General features: G+C 32.6%; 2 protein-coding genes across 2 annotated transcripts; both read right to left on the bottom strand.

The window, feature by feature from the left end:
* Positions 1-290: 290 nt before the first annotated feature.
* Positions 291-4,238, bottom strand: LOC126665480 (protein GAMETOPHYTE DEFECTIVE 1). The gene is made up of 6 exons (XM_050358297.2): positions 3,763-4,238; positions 3,599-3,676; positions 3,442-3,522; positions 2,414-2,568; positions 1,119-2,335; positions 291-601 (listed from the first exon to the last, which is right to left on the bottom strand). The coding sequence occupies exons 1-6, from the start codon at positions 4,171-4,173 to the stop codon at positions 498-500; spliced, it is 2,046 nt and encodes a 681-aa protein (XP_050214254.1). The 5' UTR covers positions 4,174-4,238; the 3' UTR covers positions 291-497.
* A 4,397-nt stretch (positions 4,239-8,635) lies between these two features.
* LOC126664662 (F-box/kelch-repeat protein At1g23390-like) lies at positions 8,636-9,943 on the bottom strand. The gene has a single exon (XM_050357169.2). The coding sequence runs from the start codon at positions 9,915-9,917 to the stop codon at positions 8,751-8,753; it is 1,167 nt and encodes a 388-aa protein (XP_050213126.1). The 5' UTR covers positions 9,918-9,943; the 3' UTR covers positions 8,636-8,750.
* Positions 9,944-21,447: the final 11,504 nt, after the last annotated feature.

The raw sequence follows: 21,447 nt of genomic DNA, 5'->3' as shown, positions 1-21,447 counted from the left end.
AATACAACGGATTATTTGGTTCGGGATAGTTTCAACTCAGGTTCAGAGATTTCTAGGATTATGCATAGCCCTAGTTCCAGCAGCAATAACAACTAAACAAACACGCACTTCATATTTTTTCAGTCATAATGAAAAGGAATATAACTCTCCAAAATTAACAGCCAAATTGTTAATTAGACTTGCATTTAAATTCTGTTAATCTAATTGAATTTGGTTCATAATATCTACAAAATTAAATTTAGCATTTTGATCAATACAACATATGATCGCTCTCGGATAACACCAGAAACTAAATAAATTTAGAGTTGTAAATAAATAAATAAATGATTGCATCTCAAGATTTGGACAGAAGATGCATACCCAGACAAAATTGTACCACCACTCAACATGAATGATGACCACTGATATAACTGCAAGATGAGAATTATTCTCAACTTGCTTTACACTTTACGGAGTCAGCCAAAAATGAAATTTGAAGGAAGAAAAACATAACATGGTCATGTCCGTACCTTGCGTTTAGATTTTCTTTTCATAGGTATAGGATTCAACAAACGTTTGAATGGCAACATTAGAGGTATCCTCTGCTTTGACTTGGATCTCCCTGCAATGTAACAAACAAGCTCAAGTTGAGTTATTACAAATTTAAGATAGTCAAAGAGAAAAGATATATCTGAACTTTTTTTTTTACAGAATAAGCTTTAAAACATTCCATCTGAAGTCAATTTTTGTAATTAGAATACAGCTTTTAGAGATTTCGGAGCAAAGCGTCGATAAAATTAATGAAGTCCAACAAGAATGGAATCTAGAAACAAAAAAACTCGAGAGACGAACAAAGATTCAATAATCAAATCAGGATAGTTAGATTTCAACAGTAAATTATCTTTTGTGTTAGCTTTTTATAAATTTGAAAAAACAAATGATTAAACATCCCGAAGATGAACAAAAGCAGAAATAAAATGGAAATCGCCTTATTTAGTAGGTATGGAAGTGAAGTTGCTGCAGAGTTATGAACACAATGAGAATCCATTAACGAGAACCGAAATTTGTCAAGACAGTATTCTCAGAATAACATTGGCAAAAATAGCCTTTGATTCTGGGAATGCTGACTAAACTGGTACCTGATATAGCTGGGACAAATGTGCGATGATTTCTTTCTATATCAGCTCCTTCAAGCTTTTGTTCCTCCATTGAAACTTCTTTCTTGGGCATAACTTTTACACTTGCAGAGTCATCTTTGAATCTTAAATCATTGTCCTCGACAAGAGAAATTTTGGTAACCGCATCGCCAGATTCTTGATCATCCATTGCCACCTCATCTGGGTGGTCCAGATCTGAATCTCCATGTTCTTGTCCTTCCATAACCACATCCTCCAGGTTCTCCTGATATGCAACTGCAGTGACATCATTAAGATCCATTTCATCAGAATTCAATTCAGACGGGATATCCTCCACAAGTGTAATCATAACATGTCGCGATTCCTTTTGCTGTTTTCGGCCAGATCTATGTTCAGTTAGAGGTGTATCTTCCTGATCTTTTTCAGGCAAATCTTCTATGTCCTTGTCCACCACAGCTTTTTGTTCATCAAAAACTGCATACGAATGCATCGACTTTTTAAACTGAGATTCGAGAAAGTCAAAATTTTCAGACAAATTCTTTAATTCTGAATCAGCAAAACTCGAGTCTGTTAATCCATTTTCTGCAGCAGGTGTCTGATGTAATACATCTTCATCTGCTAACACAGTATTTAAATTGCTGCAAATAGGATCTTCTAGTTGCAAACCATGCTTCTGAGTTGATAGAAAAGGTAGTACTGCATCAGAGACATTTGAATTATTTGGCTCTTCTGAGATGGTGTTTGTAGTGGCTCTAATGTCCTCAGGTCTGCTCAAAGTGGCTGCAGAATCACTTGGCAAATGTAACTCTTGGGAACTGCCATGACCAAGGGTCTGATTCTTTGATGGAATATTGTCCAAAAAATTGCAATCTGTATCAGGAAAAAGATCACACTCAGCAAGTTCTTCTGATGCTCCAGTTTCTTTAATTGATACCTCAACAGCCTTAGCAGCTGTCAAAAAATTTGGACCATGCGACTGGATACTATCAATTACCGCAACAAAGTCAATGGCCTTAACACAATTTGATGCACCAGTGGTGGCAGAAAAAGACTTTGCAATATCCTCCAGTTGTAAATCCCCTTCACCGCTAGAAACTGGATCCCATTTAAGCCAGTCCAGAGATGAAGGTTCTTTGGAGTCAGATCTTCCATATATTGGTTCAACTCTTATAGTCTCTTTGTAAAAGTGCTTTTTTCTCAAGACATTAGCCATAAGATTCCTGCAAGACATTGGAAAAAGAAATACGTAAAGAAGTTCAGCGTAATTGCAGAGTTGGACATTTTATAATTTGTTATACCTACAATTCTTGGAAATAGCTGCTTTAGCTCGTTCCATAGAGAGCCCAAGCAGAGATGACAAATTTGCAACATCATATGGACCTCTAAGTTCATTTATAGAAGAAGCGGCACTTGATATAATGAGATTCCTTCCTCGCGTCCAGGAAACCAGCAACTGGAAGTCACAAAAAAGTATAGCTAAGATGATAATCAGAAGATTCATGTACTATTTCAGCCAGAGGTGAAACTTATCAGCATATCATACAAAGAAAGCTATTTTTATGTCTAGGACTACAAGATGTATTCTTTATCCACCAGTAACTGCAAATAACACAAAAATGTAGCTCAAATGATGAGTTAAGAGATCATTCATAAATTCAACCAGTAGTGAAATAAATCAACAGAAAAAACAATTCCATATCAAAAAATCACTGTTGTAGCTGCAAGATGTAATCTATCGAGCAATGTTTATTGTTAACCATTTGTATCTCTAGTATCTTGAATTGAAAGAACAACTTAGCACTCATTCAAAACCAGAAGATCAAGGTTCAAATTTTATATTGAAAAGCAGATATTTCAGCTTGCTGGAGAATTACAAAAGAAAAGAAAATTTACTCATAAAGACGCTACTGAAGAGGAACAACACTAAGTAATGGCCCGAATTAAGTTGTGACGTCTAATACATAGCAAAGAGTTGTCCTACTACAGACCTTTGATACAAGTTTTTCTATGATTTTACTAGTACGTAAATTTTTTTACGGAAGTTATTAGAAATAGAGCATTTTTCAAGGCATTCTGAACATGCAGCTACTCTAGTTGGAAATTTTCAAAATGCGAGAACTCATTAAATTTTATATAATTGCTAGAACACAATTCATTCAACTTCTAACAAAAAAATCAAATAAAAAATTATAGGACATGATGTTGCAATTTTTCAACTGAATTCAATTGAAAAACTCTACCTAAAACAGTAAATAAGAAGCGCAACTCTTAAAATTAACAAAAATGATTATAAGAATAACTAACAGAAATTACAATCATTTCTCACCTTAGCATTTGGTATCATTTGTCTCCTTAATTGAACATCCACAATTAGATCAGCATACGTAATTTCAAAATAAACACCACGCTGCATTACCAGAACCACCGAACATGGATTAACAAAATCAAAAAATAATAACCCACACGCACGAAACAAAACAAACCTCAATAGCAGCCTTAACCATAGGAAACTTTAACCGAAATGGTAACTTGTCCGAGAAATCAATCGCAATTATATTCACCTACGCGATAAGCACCAAGTAAATAATTCAAAATTCAACACAAAATTAAACATAAAAAACCTTAAATTCACCCCAAAAAAAACCACCTCAGCTTTCTCACAGACGTAATCAAAAGCTAATTGATTGAGAGGCCTAACAGCAATCAAATCATAACTCTTTAAAATCATGTTCCCACTGTTAAGCACTTGATACTGAGCTGGACAGTCTACACACACCGTCAAGCGTGTGTACTGACGGAAAGGTGAAGCGCGTGGGACTCTTAGAAGGTCACGGTGGAAGTTGACGGAGGAAGAGAGAGACGGGGCAACCTTTAGGAGAGTGGAGAGGGATAACGGCGTGATTGAGCAACGGTCCTGATCGGACATTACGCCTTTGATCGTACGGTTGTATGCGATTCCTGTGTAACCTAACTCCATGGATTTGATTACTAGTTTGACTCGTGTTGTTTTTGACGATTGAGAGGTTTCGTATGGTATGTTTAGATCAAAGAACCCCATGATTCAGACAAAATTGGATACTCTTCGTTTTGGGGAATTCGATTTTGAATTTTACGGTTTTTCTAGGGTTTAATAAGTTTGAATTATGGAATAAAACGTCGTCGTTTTACTGAGAAGTTTACCTCCCTTTTTTGTCTGAGTAAATTACGATGAAGCCCCTTATATTTGACATAATTTACACTTTAGTCCCTCTTGTTTGAAAACTAAACTATATGGCTCCTCACTTTTGCTTCCGTCAACATTTTAGTCCCTCTATCCATTTTTAGTATTAGTCAACGAAGTTAAAGGATTTATGAGTAAATTAATTATCAAACCTGAGAAACGAAATCGTTGACAAAAACGAAAGTGAGGTGAAATCGTTGAGAAAAATAAAAGTGGGGGACCATATAGTTTCGTTGACATCGTTAACTAACATCCAAAATGGAAGGAAGGACTAAATCGTTGTTAAAAATAAAAGTGAAGGCTATATAATTCAATTTTCAAACAAGAGGGACTAAACTATAAATTATATAAAATGTGAGGGGTGTTATAGTAATTTGCTCTTTTTGTCTTTAACTACCTCAAAATAGACCTCTTTCATAGTTACCCAGGCCCGTGCGCCTTGGGCCGAGCATGACCAGGATTTTCAACAAAATTAGATAAAATACAGTCAAATTTTAGTTTAATTATAAAAAAATATCTATTTTTTTCATTTTTTTTTTATTTAGGCTTAATTCCTTAAAAAAAACTCACCTTGTATTTTTTTTCGTTTATACCCTGACCTTGTAAAAACACCATTTGTACCCAATTTTGAGTTTTTATGTTTCATCTCTACCCAAAAGCATTAAATTGTACTCTTTTCATTTGAAAAAGAGTTTAAAACAACCCTTCATTTTTAACTTATTTACTAATTAGATATTAATGTTATTAATAGTACAAAAATACCATCTTCTTTAAAAAAATTAAAAAAAAAATTGATTTTTAAAAAAATATTTCCGAATTTTTTTTATATTTTTTTAAAAATATTTCCGACAAAAAAATTAAAAATAATAATAATTTTATAAAATTTTATAAAATTAAAAAAATTAATTAATTATTTGGATGTATTTGATTATTTTTTAAGTTTATGGATTTATTTGTATTTTTAAAAGTAGAAAAAAGTATGTTTTAAACTCTTTTCCAAATAAAAAGAGTACAATTTAATGCTTTTGGGTAGAGATGAAACATAAAAACCCAAAATTGGGTACAAATGGTGTTTTTACAAGGTCAGGGTATAAACGAAGAAAAAGTGTAAGGTGGGGGTTTTTTAAGAAATTAAGCTTTTTATTTATGATCTCATCTTTCGAAATCTTCAATTTTAGTCTACTTTTTATTTTACACTTTCAATTGTAGATATTTATCCAAATTGAAATGAAAGAAAAAAAACTCAAATTTTTACCCTCATTTTGTTAGTTAATTATTAGGTTATTTCATATCTGAATTGGTATGTTAAAAAGTAATTTAAATCATATTTTTTTTCATTTAAAGTGATTTATACATGTTGTATATACTTTGTGTGACATTGCTAAGTGTTGACAAATTGTTTGATATATTTTTTTTTTTGATAATTTGAGGAGGGGGAACGCTTGTGGGAGGCACAACCTATAAGTTTGTTATTTAGCACTTATACCATTTGAGCTATAGTTCATTGGTTGTTTGATTTATTGTTACCAGTGAACTTTGGTTGGGTTAAGCTTATAAATGAGCTCTTTGTTTTCAAATAACTTGATTTTAAATTAAAGGACTTTGGTTACTACTTTGAATTACACTTTGACTTATTCTTGGACCGGATTAGACTTGAGTCGCTCAACCTATTGTGTTAAGCCTAAAATGTGGTTTATGGCTAACGCACTACTTTGGAAATGCTAAGTGTTTTTAAATGATTATTTAAATTATGTAAGAACGTCGGATTTGATTTCAAAAGTAAGAACTCAATTTAACTTGTTTATTTGGTTATATATTGTATGGATTCTTTGGCTTGTATATTGGTTGTGTTTTGAAATGTTAGTCATATGTGATGTCTAGTATTCTTAGAGTTAGGGGTTATATGGATTTTAACTTGTGCATTGTTTTTAGACATATCTTCTGCTCGTGCTCCGGAGTTTGCGCAGGGTTAGCTTGCTTGCCAAGATTATCGCGTGATTTCACAAGCGGTGAGTTTGTAGTGCTATTTACTGCTTTATTAAGTAACACAATATATTTTAGTATTATGAATGTTTTAGAACTGTTTTAAATGATTATGTAATTGGATTGGAACGAGTTACTCGATAGGCATTATTGAGACTGTGTGCACCGGTAAGTATTTTGGTTTTGACTGACTAAATGTCTGACTTTATTTTGAGATTGATAAGTTCTCATCTACTTTGGGTTATACTTTGGTTTTCATTTTAATATTGTTATTCTGTAAACATATATGTATATATATAAGGATTTCATGTTTTAAAGGTTTTTAACTTAATAAATGTAAATAGTATTATGAACTCATCTCAGTATATCTGATCTTGTTATTTTTCCAAATTTCTAGGTTTATGATTTTGAGAGCTTTGGTTGATCTCTGACTTCTTTGATTCTTCGGAGGTTGTTTTGTTTTAATAAAACTAATTAATTGTTTTATATTCATAGACCGCAGTAGAACTAGTTAGTATTTTATGATCATTTATACCTTTGTTTGTCAGATTGATCTGACTGTTTTATTATATTGTTGACATGTTACTTTCGATTCAGTTATTTTTATAAGGCACGTTGGAGTCTCGGGTTGAGCCGAACATTTGTTTTTATAACTGTTATTTAAACTGTTAGACTTAGGTTGGAGTTTCGGTTGCCCCGAGCATTGGATTTCTACGGGTTTATTTGTATTGTGTGATTATCGGCGAGGCTAGCTACGGATTTTGATACAACCATACACATACCCTGCTGCCGGTCACGATCTCCGAATTTGGGTCGTGACACTGGTGATATATATGTTATCACAAATATGTTCGACAAATAAAACTGGTAACCAATAAGCCAAGCATATGAGTCTCGAGGAGGTCTACAAACCCTAGTCTTTGGTCCGATGCTCGGTAATCTTACCCATAAGCGAGTAAGGGTACCTAGTCGGTTAAAAGGCATTTCCTAGTTGAATTAGGTGAAGACTCCATTTTTCAAAACCCATTTCCCTCGAACCCCGCTCTGCTCACAAGGCCATAAACAAAAATATCGAAAAGGTGGACGACTAGACCTAATTAGTAGGACTGGAAATTTCCTACACTACCCGTTTACTCGACACAACACGATACGAAATTAAGCGGGTTCGATTGGGCTTATATGAGTTTGGATCATAAACGAGTCATTCTGTTTATGACTCGGTTAAATAGCGAGTAAAACAAATTAAATCCGCTTAACTCGTTTATGACACGGTTAAATAGCGGATAAAACAAATTAAATTTTTTAACTCATTTAAGACACGTTTAAACATATTTATTAATCATATTAATTATTCAAATTATTATATGTGGCCATATAGTACTCATATAGTGTATATAATTTACTAATTGGTGTTTTTTCAATTAAACTTTATAGTTATTTTTAGAGGTTTACGTTTGATTTTACTTACTTAATTAAAAAATGTGATAAATAGGTTAAACATGTTTGTAATAAACGTAATAAATAGGTTAAACATGTGATCTATTATAACTTGTTTTATTAAACGAGTTAGACAACTCGACACGTGCTAACCCGTTCAATAAAAAGGCCATGTTCGGGTTCGACAGTTTGACACGATTAATTAAACGTGTCGTGTCTAGGTTAGAGAAATTTGTCTATTTTTTAATGGATACACGACACGTTTATGACACGATAACACGAATTGCCAGCTCTAATAAAAATTCAACTTAATCTCGCCTATAAAGTGCTACTTTCGTATTTGTAAAAATACCATACAACCTAATTTGTTTTCTAATTTTTGTGCTTTTATTTTTGATAAATAGGGTACTATTTTTCTTTTAAGAGATCAAACATCCATAACTAAGCTCTTTTCTTCTTCTTTTTTCGGCTTCTAGAACTATTGAGTCCGGCATAGATAGCTTCGCAACATATTTTTATTAAAGTTTTAAAGGATGGTAAATCTTTTATTAATTCAAACATAGATTATTTGGTGGACATAATCCATCTAACTATTTTTCAAATTCTATTTTTTTTTCTAACATTCACATACAATTTGCACTAAAACAGGTCATCCAATAACAATTAGTAGCCGAATTTCCTTGACCTAAAAAGATTTAGTTTATTCGATGTCAATTTAAGTGATTACTAATGAACTATAGTTTAAATAGCATAAATGTTTGACGGTAATTCCATAGATCTTAAGTTCAAATCATTCCCTCTCCTCCTTTTTGATTATTAAAAAAAATAAACTGCCAACTAAAACTTCCATTTCGACAAAAAAAAACTAAAACTTCCATAATTAATTTTAATGTTTTTATTTAAATCACGAATAATAAAAATAACAACAACAGTATAAATTATAATAAATTACTAAAATACAATATTCAGTTAAATAACATTTCATTACTAAAATCTCAAAGCACAGTGAATCGTCTGCCCTGAATCATGGTAGCCTTATACAGATCACCCAAGCTCACATTAGCACAAGTGAACACTAACCTCTCCATTAATCTACACTTATCATCATTCACTACAACATTGCTTACACTACTCCAACTACACCCGCCGCCATGGCCGTCAAGTTCACACAAGAACACCTCTTCAGGATATGAACCGTTGATTACAAACACAAAATCACCCATTACATTCACAACCATTGATGACAAACTTAAAACCTCACCTCTCATCTTCTCCACCAGAAAATTCGGCATCTCGCCGATTTCTCTGGTTATCTCCATTGATTCACAGTTTAGCTCAAATAATTTTACTTCATCAACCGTTTCATCATCTTCTCCGATCAGACCGATTAAAATCAGACGGTCGTTAGCGAATCCTACGTAACAGCTCTGCATGTTTGCGTTAGGGCACAGATTATAAGGCCCGTACCAGGTTTTGATTTCAGGATCGAACCGGTAAGCCACGGCGGTTGTTTTATCCGCGACGTACATTTTATCAGTGGTGACTGCTGTGGACAGCCACATAGAGGCTGCTGAGTGTTGGAAGACGGCAGGCATGGATTCGCACGTCTCCCACGTGCTGGTATTCATGTTATATATCTCTACTGCTAAAGGGTCATCCTCGAAATCACATGTACCGCCGGCGACAATGATGCGGTGGCCGATAACAGCAACGGTAGGGTCTGTTCTCCAGATGAGCGGCGCGTCAACGACGCTCCAGTCTGCATGAAAAGGGTGGAAAGAGAAGGAGAATTTGGAAGGGGATAGCGTGTAAAGGAGGGTGGAGTGAGAGGAGCGGAGAGGTGGCGAGGTGGAAGAGGTGGACGGTGGTTGTTGAACGTTGATCCAAAGGGAGGAGCGGGGATCGAAAGCGTAGGCGGTGGTGGAGAAAGGAGACCTGGTGGATTGTGAGTGGAGGAAAAGCCATGGTTTGATTGGGTTCAAATGATGAAGAGAAGTAGAAACAGCTTGTTTCCAAGATTTGGAGACTTGGAAGGTGGAAACAAGATCTATGAGTGGAACAAGAGTGAATATATATCCTAGGATATCTAAATTAATTGAGACTTGTTCATGTTCAAGTTCTTGTTCTTGGGTTGCCTTGTCTGCTTTAGAATCTTTTGACATTTTTTTTGTGTTTATTTAGTTGTGAGCAGGCCAAGATTGCTCTAGTGAATTTATATAATCGGTGCAACTCACTTGGAGTACCTCAATTATTAGGATGAAACTTATCATTCATACTCATTTATAACTTCTTTAGAGTAATTTGTACTTTATATTTTCACCTTCTCTAGAGTTTACTATCTTTAGATTTTTATTTACGTGAATTACTCTAAGGCTCTTTAAATGTATCATCTTTTACAATTTGATACCTCAAGTTTGAAAATCAAACGATTTGGTACTTTAATATAGTTCCGTTAACAATTAGGGATTTCTGTTAGTTCCGTTTACAATTTATTATTCACTTTCAAACAATTTAGTACCTCACTTATCAATTATGTTAACGATTTGATAACTCATTTTCAAATGATTTGATACTTCACTTAATTTTAATTTTGTCAACGATTTGCTACCCAGAAAGTTATAATTGTTTGCAAAATTAAAAAGTGAGGTGCCAAATTGTTTAATTTTTAAACAAAATGTACCAAACTATAGATTATGACATATGTGAGGGCACTCACAATAATTTGCTCTTTTTATTTACATTCCACACTATTTACATAGAGAATCGTTTTTTGGATAAATTATTATTGAATTAGCTCACCGTCAAAAAGTGGAAGGCGAAATTTTTTCCGAAAAAAGATAATGACTGCGAAAAATTACAAAAAAAAAATCAAATTTCTATATACTTCATTTGCCGAGTAATAGAAATCCAAGTTGTGTCCTTGCAATAAGTGACCGTTGTGCAAATTGTTGCATAGACGAAAGAATTAATATCTGCACTTCTTATTGAAAAATCCTTATGTTTCTTGCTTTTCCACAACTCCCAAATGCTAATTAGAACCAGATAGTTAGTCAAAGAGAACGATAACGCTTGCCGGATAAGTATCAATTTGTTGTATTTTTTTATGAATATCAATTTGTTGTTTCTTAACGGCATCTTTAATCTTTGTCATCTAATTTAAAGTAGGTGATAAGGGCCCTCAAACGGAAGGGTTTTAGAATCATTTGCTCATATGTAAAATTTAATGTGTTCAGTGAAAAATAAGTCAATTTTTTTGACTTTTTTTTATCTTAAGTTACTTTTAACTTAATTAAATAAATTAAGTTTAACCTTCTTAAGTTGTCAAACCAAAATTAAAATAATTAAGTATTGAATATATTAATTTAAATATTAAATTGGATTATGAAACACCCTCTAAATTAACTAAAGTTAAATCAAACTAAATCAACTAAGTAGTTATAACTAATTGATTTGAATGTGGGTGAGGGTTTGGCTTGGCCACTCTATGTCCGAAAAAATTGATATATACTATTTCATTTCTTTTAGGGTTAAACACATTAAATCCTGTCACTTTGTTGATGGAACCGATTAAAGCATCCGGATCTTTCAAAACTCAATTATAAATTTACAGATTTCAGTGTTGTACGCTAACAATATTATTGTTAACATTATTGGGGTGTCTTATACTATTAGGTAGGGGTAGGCATCAGGATTTATGTGAATATGCTAAGGTTTATGTCCTCTTTTTAGGTTGTACAAATCAAACAGTTAATCTAATAATTTCTGTTTGGTCAAGTTACTATGCCACATAATGCGTTGTCGATTTTATATTCTATTAGTGACCACAAAATAGGTAAATTTGTACGCCAAATAGTTGAAGAGTGATGACATTGAGGGTCACTCTTCAGTCCAGCGCTGGACCGGTCCAGCGCAAGGAGAGCCACATATTATGATGGCTGAATAAGACAAAACTGACCTGTTACCTAATGAATAGGTTGGAGTAAAAATAGTCCACACTTATAAACACACTCTTATAAAACAAGAGAGTGAAAACACTCTCCTTTTAAATAATTAATTGACATGAATAAATTTAATTAGTTAAATATAAATATTATTTAATATACGTTTTTATTCATTAAAATTAATGTACTATAAATACTATATGTTTTAAAAATAGATGAACATCAAAATATTTAAAATTTATTAATATTAAATTTTAATAAAATATAAATTTAGTTATATTTATTAATTTTTTTAATTTAAATATAGGTTTTTTTAAATTATATTTAAAGTAATATATTATAATATATTTGATTGATCTCGACTTTTTCTTAGTCAGGAAAGAGATACATCTTGTTTTTTAATTTAAATATTTGTTATTTTTATCAATTTATAATTAAAGTGAACCAACTTATTAAATTTTAACCGTTTAAATATATAAACAATTTATTAATCCGTAATTTTTCTTTATTTAATTGAAATATATTATTTATAAATTTATTATTTCATCATTTCAAGTACTCTCCACCTTATATTTTATTCTAATAATTTCATACGTGTACTATAAAATATTATAATTTTTTATTTAAATTTATTAAACTAAAAATTATAAAAACAATAAAATTTTAACAAAAAATTAAATAAATAAAAAATAAAAATTTATATCTACACCACGGCCGCGAAAAAATGCAACGGACTACTTCTTCTTAGATCCGGAGCTCCTTCTCATGAGAAGGAGCAGGTGCTCCTTCTCATGAGAAGGAGTTGTCCGGAGCTCCTTCTCAGGAAGGAGCAGGTGCTCCTTCTCATGAGAAGGAGCACCTGCTCCTTCTTGAGAAGGAGCTCCGGACAGCTCCTTCTAAAAGAAGGAGCAGTCCACTGCTCCTTCTCATGAGAAAGAGTAGTCCGGTATGTTTTCGAAAATCAGCCCGGATATTTTTGTCATAACTCGTTTTTCCGACGTCGGCTATTCCTGATTCAGACGTTCATAGAAAGCTAATTTGAATACCTACAACTTTCATGAAGAGGTCCGGTCCGGATTCGGCCTGGAAAAGGGACGAAAGTGCCCTTGAAGCTGCTACATGTGTGCAGTTTTATGAAATCTGCATGTACCCAGTCCGAGTATTTAATTCGTAAATCATTCTTCCGACGTGGGATTTCATCAATTCAAACGTCCCTGGAAAGGTAACTCGAATACCTACGACTTTCATGAAGACGTCCAGTCCGGATTCGACCTGGAACATGGACGAAAGTTGCCATGAAGCTGCTGCATCTGTACATCAGTGTGAAATCAATATATATTGAGATTGTGTATTTATGTCATAACTCGTTCCTCCGACGTCGGATTTCATCGATTCCCACGTCCCTGGAAAGGCAACTCGAATACCTACAACTTTCTTAAAGAGGTCCGGTCCGGATTCGTCCTCTAAGAGGGACGAAATCGCCATTCAATCAGCTGTATGTGTGTATTCCAGGACTATCCCGTAGATACAAATTTACACATGCCTATTTCCGTATATATCCATCTTTTTTTGAAAAAGGTAGAAGCATCTCCAAAACCATAGGGAGGGGGATTTATATGCTTACTTTGTCTTTTTGTCCCCATTGACTAAACATTATGGACATGGTTTATTATTATTATTATTTATAATTTATTTAATTGAAATATATATGTTCAATTATTTTTAATTTGAATTTAAATATACCTCATTTTCCTTAATTTATAATAATCTATTCTATCCGAATAATTCAACACACGTCCCATTTCTCCACGCTATTTTATTTAACTTAAATTTATTATTTTCAAGTTCACTTTTTAGTAGTGGGTAGCTATTCAAGCGATACAGATGGAATAGAAGTATGTTTTTGAAAACCAGCCCGAGTATTTTTGTCATAACTCGTTTTTCCGACGTCGGCTGTTCCTGATTCAGACGTCCATAGAAAGCTAATTCGAATACCTACAACGTTCATGAAGAGGTCCGGTCCGGATTCGGCCTGGAAAAGGGACGAAAGTGCCCTTGAAGCTGCTGCATGTGTGCAGCTTTATGAAATCTGCATGTACCCAGTCCGAGTATTTAATTTGTAAATCGTTCCCCCGACATCGGATTTCATCGATTCAAACGTCCCTAGAAAGGCAACTCGAATACCTACGACTTTCGTGAAGAGGTCCGGTACGGATTCATCCTCTAAGAGGGACGAAATCGCCATTCAATCAGCTGTATGTGTGAAAACATGATCAAATCTATAATATATGCAATTCTTTTTAATTATAAAATTGATTAAAAAAAATTGTAATACAAACACATATGTAATTATAAAATTTATCATAATGTATTTTTTATTTTATTTATATTAAATTTTAATAAAATAAAAATTTAATTATAAATTTTATAACATTATATTTTAAAATTGAACTTTTTTTTCATTTATAATTTATTTACTATACCTCATGCATTATTTTATTTTTTTATTTTTTTAAATTTATATATTTTTATTTTTTTCATCTCAATAATTTATATATTAATTAATTTTTGAATGATAATAAAAAATAAAAAATATGTGTATTATTAAAAAGACAAAAAAATAAGTGAAAGGCAAGGAAGTGGAAGTTGGACATCTTTTCTATTAAAGAATATGTGGGTCCGGTAACATTTTATTTGTGACTTGCCTACACATTTTTCTAGAGGTAATTTTTTGTCTTTTCCTTTTTGTCCTTTTGCGCTGGACCGGTCCAACGCTGGACCTTAGACAAATCCTGACATTGAATCTACAACCTATGCGTTAGTCTCAATTTTTTGAAGAAAAAGAAAATAACAATAAAGGAACTTTTTTCAAAGAGTGATTAATTTGGTTGTCCTCGGACTAAATAAATATTTTTTTTTTTTATGAATAACATGTAGACCAAAAAAAATAAAAAAAAGACCAAATATTTCATAAATTTTTTGCAAAAATACAAATCTTTCAATTTTATCCAATTTGTCATGAAACGTATGATTTCGTTTTAATTTTGTCTAATTATGCAATTTTATTTATATGACGCCTATGTGGCGCTGATGTGTGAATGTGACACATTAGCGCCACATAAGTAAAATTGTGTAGTTGGACAAAATTGGAACGAAATCATGCATTTTATGACAAATTGGATAAAATTGAAAGTTTTGGATTTTTGTGAAACTTTCATGAAAGATTTTGCCTTTTTTAGTCATGGCCTAATATGTATATTAACACACAAGATGTGGCAATAACCAGTCCAAAATTTTCACACAAAAAGTGGCACACTCAAAGTGGCACATTAGAGAATACGGCTAAGAGAAATGCTAAAAGGATCAAGTTCTAGAGAAAAGAATATAATGAGGATTTCAAAAGAAACCTATACTTGAATAAGAAAACTCCCTGTTATAAAGTTTGAAAAGAAAAAGTGCCTTTAAAAATAGTTTAATATGTCACCTTCCTTGTCCTGAAACTTATTCTGAAAAACTCTCTCATTCCTACATTTTGAAATTTGCCAAATAATAAGAAAACATAAAATCCTCCACAAATGCCGATAAAAACTTCTTGGAATAATATTCTGTCATTAAAACATAAAATCCACAAATAAAGAAGGAAAAGTCCAAACCATATCAAGCTTCTGCAAAATATCACACCAAATACCTCTAACAAAATAACAGTGAATAAAAATATGGTCTTGCGTTTCCACCACACCGCAAAGAATGCATAAAAAGTTATCAGCATATATAATTGAGCGACGTGCCAAAAAATATAACGAATGGTTCTATTATGCAAGGCTAACCAAATAAAAGACTTAACTCGTGGCGGTGCTTTTGAGTTCTAAACTTGCAAATACGGAGACATGGTTGCGGAGTTTGTTACTCCCAAATAATTGAGCGACGTGCCAAAAGATCTAACGAAGGGTTCTATTATGCAAGGCTAACCAAATAAAAGACTTAACTCGTGGCGGTGCTTTTGAGTTCTAAACTTGCAAATACGGAGACATGGTTGTGGAGTTTGTTACTCCCAAAGCCTCAGCGTTCATATCTGTTTCTGTAGATGAAGAACGGACAATGACAGTAACATATGTTGATGAAGAACGATCAAGAACATAATCACAAACAACAATTATTGATGTAGAACCCCCAGGAACAGACGCACAGCCAGAGCCAGAAACGACAGCTGTCAACAAAATCCGACCATAAGAAACAGTATCAGCTCCCAAATTCACACTTCTAGCAACAATGGTCTGGCAACGACAACTAATTTACACCTTATCCATTAGAAATTGAAGGAAAAATTTCCTGACAAGCCTATTGACAAGGATAAAATTCAAAATCGCATGGAACACATCAAAAGGGGTTGGTTTGTATGTTATGGCTCGTTCGAAAATGACATGAGTGGTTTTGGTTGGGATCTAATTAGTGAGAAGTTCACGGCTGAACCTAAAGTCTGGCAACAACTAATTCAGGTACACATTACAATTTAAAAGTATGTTGCAATAGTTTTTTGTTATTTTCACAACTTATGATACCTGAAGCCGCTGAATGGGAGAGCAAATAAATGCGGAATTTTGAAAAGTTATGCCAACTTTATGCAAAAGATAGAGCTACCGGTCAACATGCTGAACGTGGCTAACACGGATTGAATAGGGACTTTTCCTAACAGTACTGTTCTCCACCTTGCAGAGTTAGGATCAGAACATCGTCCCCTACTTCTTGATACCTCTCCAACAGTGGATAGGTGTAAAGGGAAAATTCACTACGATCAGCGATGGGGCAAGAACCAAGAGGCAAAAATGATAACAAAAACAGCCTGGCTAGGTACAAACAACAGCGGGAATTGCAACTCGGATGTCAACCCTCTCCTTGCGGTGCTAAAGAAGATAAAAAACTGCATGAACCATCTCTTCTCATGGTCAAAGTCGAAAACCTCTAGTGCAAGGTTAAAAATTAAAGAAATTCATGAGCATATTGTCGCTTTGCACACACAAGATTTTGAACAAAACACTATTGCAATTAAGTCCATATGGCAAGAATTGACTGCTGAAGTTATTCGAGAAGAGGAATATTGGCGCCAAAAGTCGAGAATAAACTGGATTTGGGATGGGGGTAGGAACACTAAGCATTTCCACTCCAAAGTGGTAGAAAAAAGGAGGAGGAACAACATAAGTCAGCTCAATAATAAGAATGGAGTTTCCTGCAATTCAAGAGCATAAATCATAAACATTGTAGTGGATTACTTTAAGGATATCTCTATCACCTCTAATCCATCGCAAATGTCAGAAGCCACGAGAGCGGTCTAGCCAAAAGTCACAAGGAGCATCAATTAAAGCTTAATCCGGATTGTCTCAGATGCGGAGATTCGCAAAGCTACTTTTGATATTCAACCGAATAAAGCTCCGGGTCAAAACGGGATGACAGGTTTGTTTTTTCTAACTAATTTGGAAACGGTTAGAGTGGATGTTTGCACGGCAGTTAGAGCGTTTTTAGACGGAGCCTCGATCCCCACAGGTTTGAATCATACCACCATTACTATCCTTTTCAAAAATTAGCAGCCCTAAATTGACGTCCGACCTCCGACCAATCAGTTTGTGTCCCGTTTTTTACAAGATCATTTCCAATTTTAACAAATAGATTGCATCCCCATATGCATAAAATTATCATTGAGCAACAAAGTGCGTTTGTAAACGGTCGGAATATCTCCGACAATATCCTTTTCCCGCATGAAATGACACACAACTTAACGACGAGGCGGGGCAGCTCGTGTTTTGAATTGGCTCTCAAATTAGATATGAGCAATGCTTAAAATGAATATTCAGAATGTAAAATTAAACAAATTTAAAAAATCCATTAGATGAGGTTTAAATTTTTGCTCTAAATAATGAAAGATGTTCTTTATTTATTTGAAAATATTTTTTTAAAATAGAATACATTCTCTTTTAGATATTTTTTCAAAATTTAAAGGGTAGTAAATTTTTGGGCAATCTATATAAATCCCTAAAAATGTCAGTGTTATATTTTTATTTTTTACTCATCATTTTGGCAAATATTTCCCAAAAAAAAAAGTTTTCAAAAATTCCCTATAATTCAAAATAAAAAAAATGAGACAATATATTTCTTAGTATGCGTCAGCATCTCACTGGTCTATATTTGAGTCAATAAAATATTGACACGTGACAAATGTGGGTTTGGTTAGACAAACCAATCAACCGCTACCGACCATTCGGCCGGTCAACAACGGTCAACTATAGTGGTGAGATTTTAAAAGAATTAAATTAAACACAATTTTGCACTTAGTGTGATTTGAAACCATGATCTCCCACTCTTTGTCCATATGTCTAACCACCAAGACAAGACATGTTTGTTGTTTTATTTACAACAATCTTTAACATATATAAATGTACTCTTTAACAACGTATAAGAAAGCATGTAAACTAAATATAAATCTATTAAAATAATTAATTATAAATATTATTTATTATAAAAAACTAATAAAATATTATGTTTGTTAAAATTTAAATTAATTTATTCTAATTAAATTAATACTAGTGTAAGTTAAAGATTATCTTAAAATAAACTAAGTTAAAATAAATTTTATAAACCAATATATTAAAAACACAATCAACTTATTATCAACTTGATGGTCAAAATAAATTATATAAGTTAATTTAGTGTATATTAAGTTAATTTTAAAAATTATAATAATTTATTAAAAAAATTACTTTGAATTGACATGTAGTTTACATTGAATTGACATGTAGTTTACATCGTTTGATCCACTAGCTATTCCAACTAGGCGGCTTGGTAATTTGTCGGTACGTAAGTTACTTAGTTGGATTGCCTGTACGTTTAATCCATAAACGTAGGCTTAGTATCAAACCATAAGTTATAAACTTAGGTTAACACAATCGTATTTCAAATACGACTCTTAACGTTGATAATCTTTTAGTCACACTTCTCTTTTAAACGCCCTAGTTTACGTTTTGAAATTTCAATCGAATCATGATTGATTACGCGACTTGAAATTGTCTGAAATCAAGTTTCCGCGTCGCGTCAGAGCTCCGGAAAATCCGCATCGAAAATCCTTATTGGCAAAGGACTGCACGTTCATGCAGCAGCGTACTGCATATTCGTGCAGTTGCTGTGTTGCACGATCGTGAAGCCCCGAGGTTCACTCCCCGGGCCATTTCCGACGTGCTAAAATATTCTAACTCGATCCCACAACGTTTAATAACATCAAAAACTCAAGATTCATGCTTGAAACGTCGAATTCAAACTCAAAATCGCTAAAACGATAAAACCGCTTAAAATCCTAAACCAAAATGTCAAGCTTACCTTGATTTGATGCTCGGGGTAGATATGTAATTGAATTCTGAACAAATCGATATAAAGAACGATATAAAGAACGCGCGATTTGGACGAGAAACGGCGAAACCGCGGCGGATCGAAATCGTTCGCCATTTCGTTCATCATCTGATAGAGGCTTATGGATATAAACTTCATTCATATTCACTTCTTATATATTCTGGCGAATATGCCATTTTGGTCCTTTAACTCTTTAACTTAAACCATTTCTCTTTTAAACTTACTCTTTTAACCGAATGATTAATTATTCGTTTTATACGTATTATTTATATCCAAATAAATAATACTAGCCCCAAAATTATTATTTTCCGTCAATAATCTTCTAATTTCTATTCTCGAGACTTAATATGTCTAATTTACATTTTGGTCCTTGAACTTTTTAAAAGTTGCAGTTTAGTCCAAAACGTATATGCGTCCAAATTTTAAACAGTCTCCGGTTGACCTGTAACTTTTACCATAAATACTTTAAAATATTTTGCGGAATTTGGCGAAATAATTACCAACTCGGGATTTATAATTTATTTTATATGATTTTTCTTAACTATTTCCTTAAATCCCGTTAAATAGCTTAATATAGATTAATCCAAATTCCTGATATATTAAATTAAATCTATCTTGATTTAATTTGTCGGAATTCACGACACGTGACACGATAAAAATATTCGGGGTATTACAGCGGGGCAGCTCGTGTTTTGAATTAGCTCTCAAATTAGATATGAGCAATGCTTAAAATGAAATGACACCCCCATTCAGAATGTAAAATTAAACAAATTTAGAAAGTCCATTAAATAATGTTAAATAATGAAAGATGCTCTTTATTTATTTGAAAATATTTTTTAAAATTGAATGCATTGTTGGAATTGCTCTAATATATTGCTCTTTTAGATATTTTTCTAAAATTTAAAGGGTAGTAAATTCTTGGGCAATCTATATAAATTCCTAAAAATATCAGTGTTATATTTTTACTCGTCATTTTGGCAAATATTTCCCCAATATTTTTTTTCAAAAATCCCCTATAATTCGAAATAAAAAAATGAGACAATATTTCTTTTAGTATGTGTCAGCATCTCATTGTTCTATATTTGAGTCAATAAAATATTTTCTTTTGCCAGAAAAGATATATATTACCAAACCATAAAATCAGAATCATACAAAAAAACAACAACAACAATTAAAGACATTAAAGAAAAAAGTTCATAGTAGCCTTAACAGTTTGAGCATGCTGATGTGCCTCTTTGTTGAATCGATGAGGAACGTATTGGACTTTAAAATCTTGAAGAATAAAATCTTGACACGTGACAAATATGGTTTTGGTTAGACAAACCAATCAACCGCTACCGACCATCCGGCCAAATTCTGATCCGACCGGCCGGTCAACAACGGTCAACTATAGTGGTGAGATTTTAAAAGAATTAAACCATGACCTCTCACTCTCTGTTCATATGTCTAACCATCAAGAAAAGACATGCTTGTTGTTTTATTTAATCTTTAACATATATAGATTTACTCTTTAACAATGTATAAGAAAGCATGTAAACTAAATATAAACCTATTAGAATGGTTAATTATAAATAATATTTACTAAAACACTAATAAGATATTATGCTTGTTAAAATTTAAATTAATTTATTCTAATTAAATTAATACTAGTATAAATTAAATATTATCTTAAAGTAAACTAAGTTAAAATAAATTTTATAAACTACTGTATTAAAAACACAATCAACTTATTATCAACTTGATGTAAACTCAAAATAAATTATATAAGTTAATTTAGTTGATATTAAATTAATTTTTAAAATTATAGTAAGTTATTAAAAAATGTACTTTGTACTGACATGTAGTTTACATTGAGTTGTTGAGAATTTCAAAATTAAAATAATTTATTAAAAATTACTTCGAATAAGCATGGAAAATATTTTTAAAATTTAAGAGATTTTTTATAAAAAATAAAAACACGGGTCACTAAAGTAAACAATTAAAATTTCAAAAAAATTCATATAATTTTCTCATTTTTATGCTGCTCCATAAAAACTAAAAAGTCTAGAAAAAAAAAACCCGCTTAACTCTTTAAAGTTTAAAAATATGAATCTCATTAATTTCGCCAAAAGTTTCAGATTACCGCCAAAAACCCAAACAACAAAAACAAACCCCCGTTCCGTTTATTTCTTCCCACGAAAGAAACAAAAGAAAAAAAAAATCAAACAAACACAAATATTTATCCACGTCAGCGATCCGCATACAAGCCAACCTCAGTAATCTCTCACCGTCAAACCAAACTCAATCAACGATTCAAAACGCTCTTCAGAGCGTCACAAGGATCGATTAAACTCCTTAAATACCCACACAAAAATCCCCA

This window comes from Mercurialis annua, linkage group LG1-X, assembly GCF_937616625.2.
Source record: "Mercurialis annua linkage group LG1-X, ddMerAnnu1.2, whole genome shotgun sequence".
In the NCBI taxonomy this organism is placed as follows: Eukaryota; Viridiplantae; Streptophyta; class Magnoliopsida; order Malpighiales; family Euphorbiaceae; genus Mercurialis; species Mercurialis annua.
The sequence above is the reverse complement of the archived record's forward strand: the minus strand, read 5'-3'. Positions and strand labels throughout refer to the sequence as shown.

Bases quoted from the DNA above. Each gene is read 5' to 3' on its own strand.
- LOC126665480 (XM_050358297.2), bottom strand. From the start codon at position 4,173: ATGGGGTTCTTTGATCTAAACATACCATACGAAACCTCTCAATCGTCA. The intron at 3,523-3,598 runs GTTTGTTTTGTT...CTGGTAATGCAG, and splicing joins TGGTTAAGGCTGCTATTGAG to CGTGGTGTTTATTTTGAAAT. The intron at 2,336-2,413 runs GTATAACAAATT...AATGTCTTGCAG, and splicing joins GCTATTTCCAAGAATTGTAG to GAATCTTATGGCTAATGTCT.
- LOC126664662 (XM_050357169.2), bottom strand. From the start codon at position 9,917: ATGTCAAAAGATTCTAAAGCAGACAAGGCAACCCAAGAACAAGAACTT.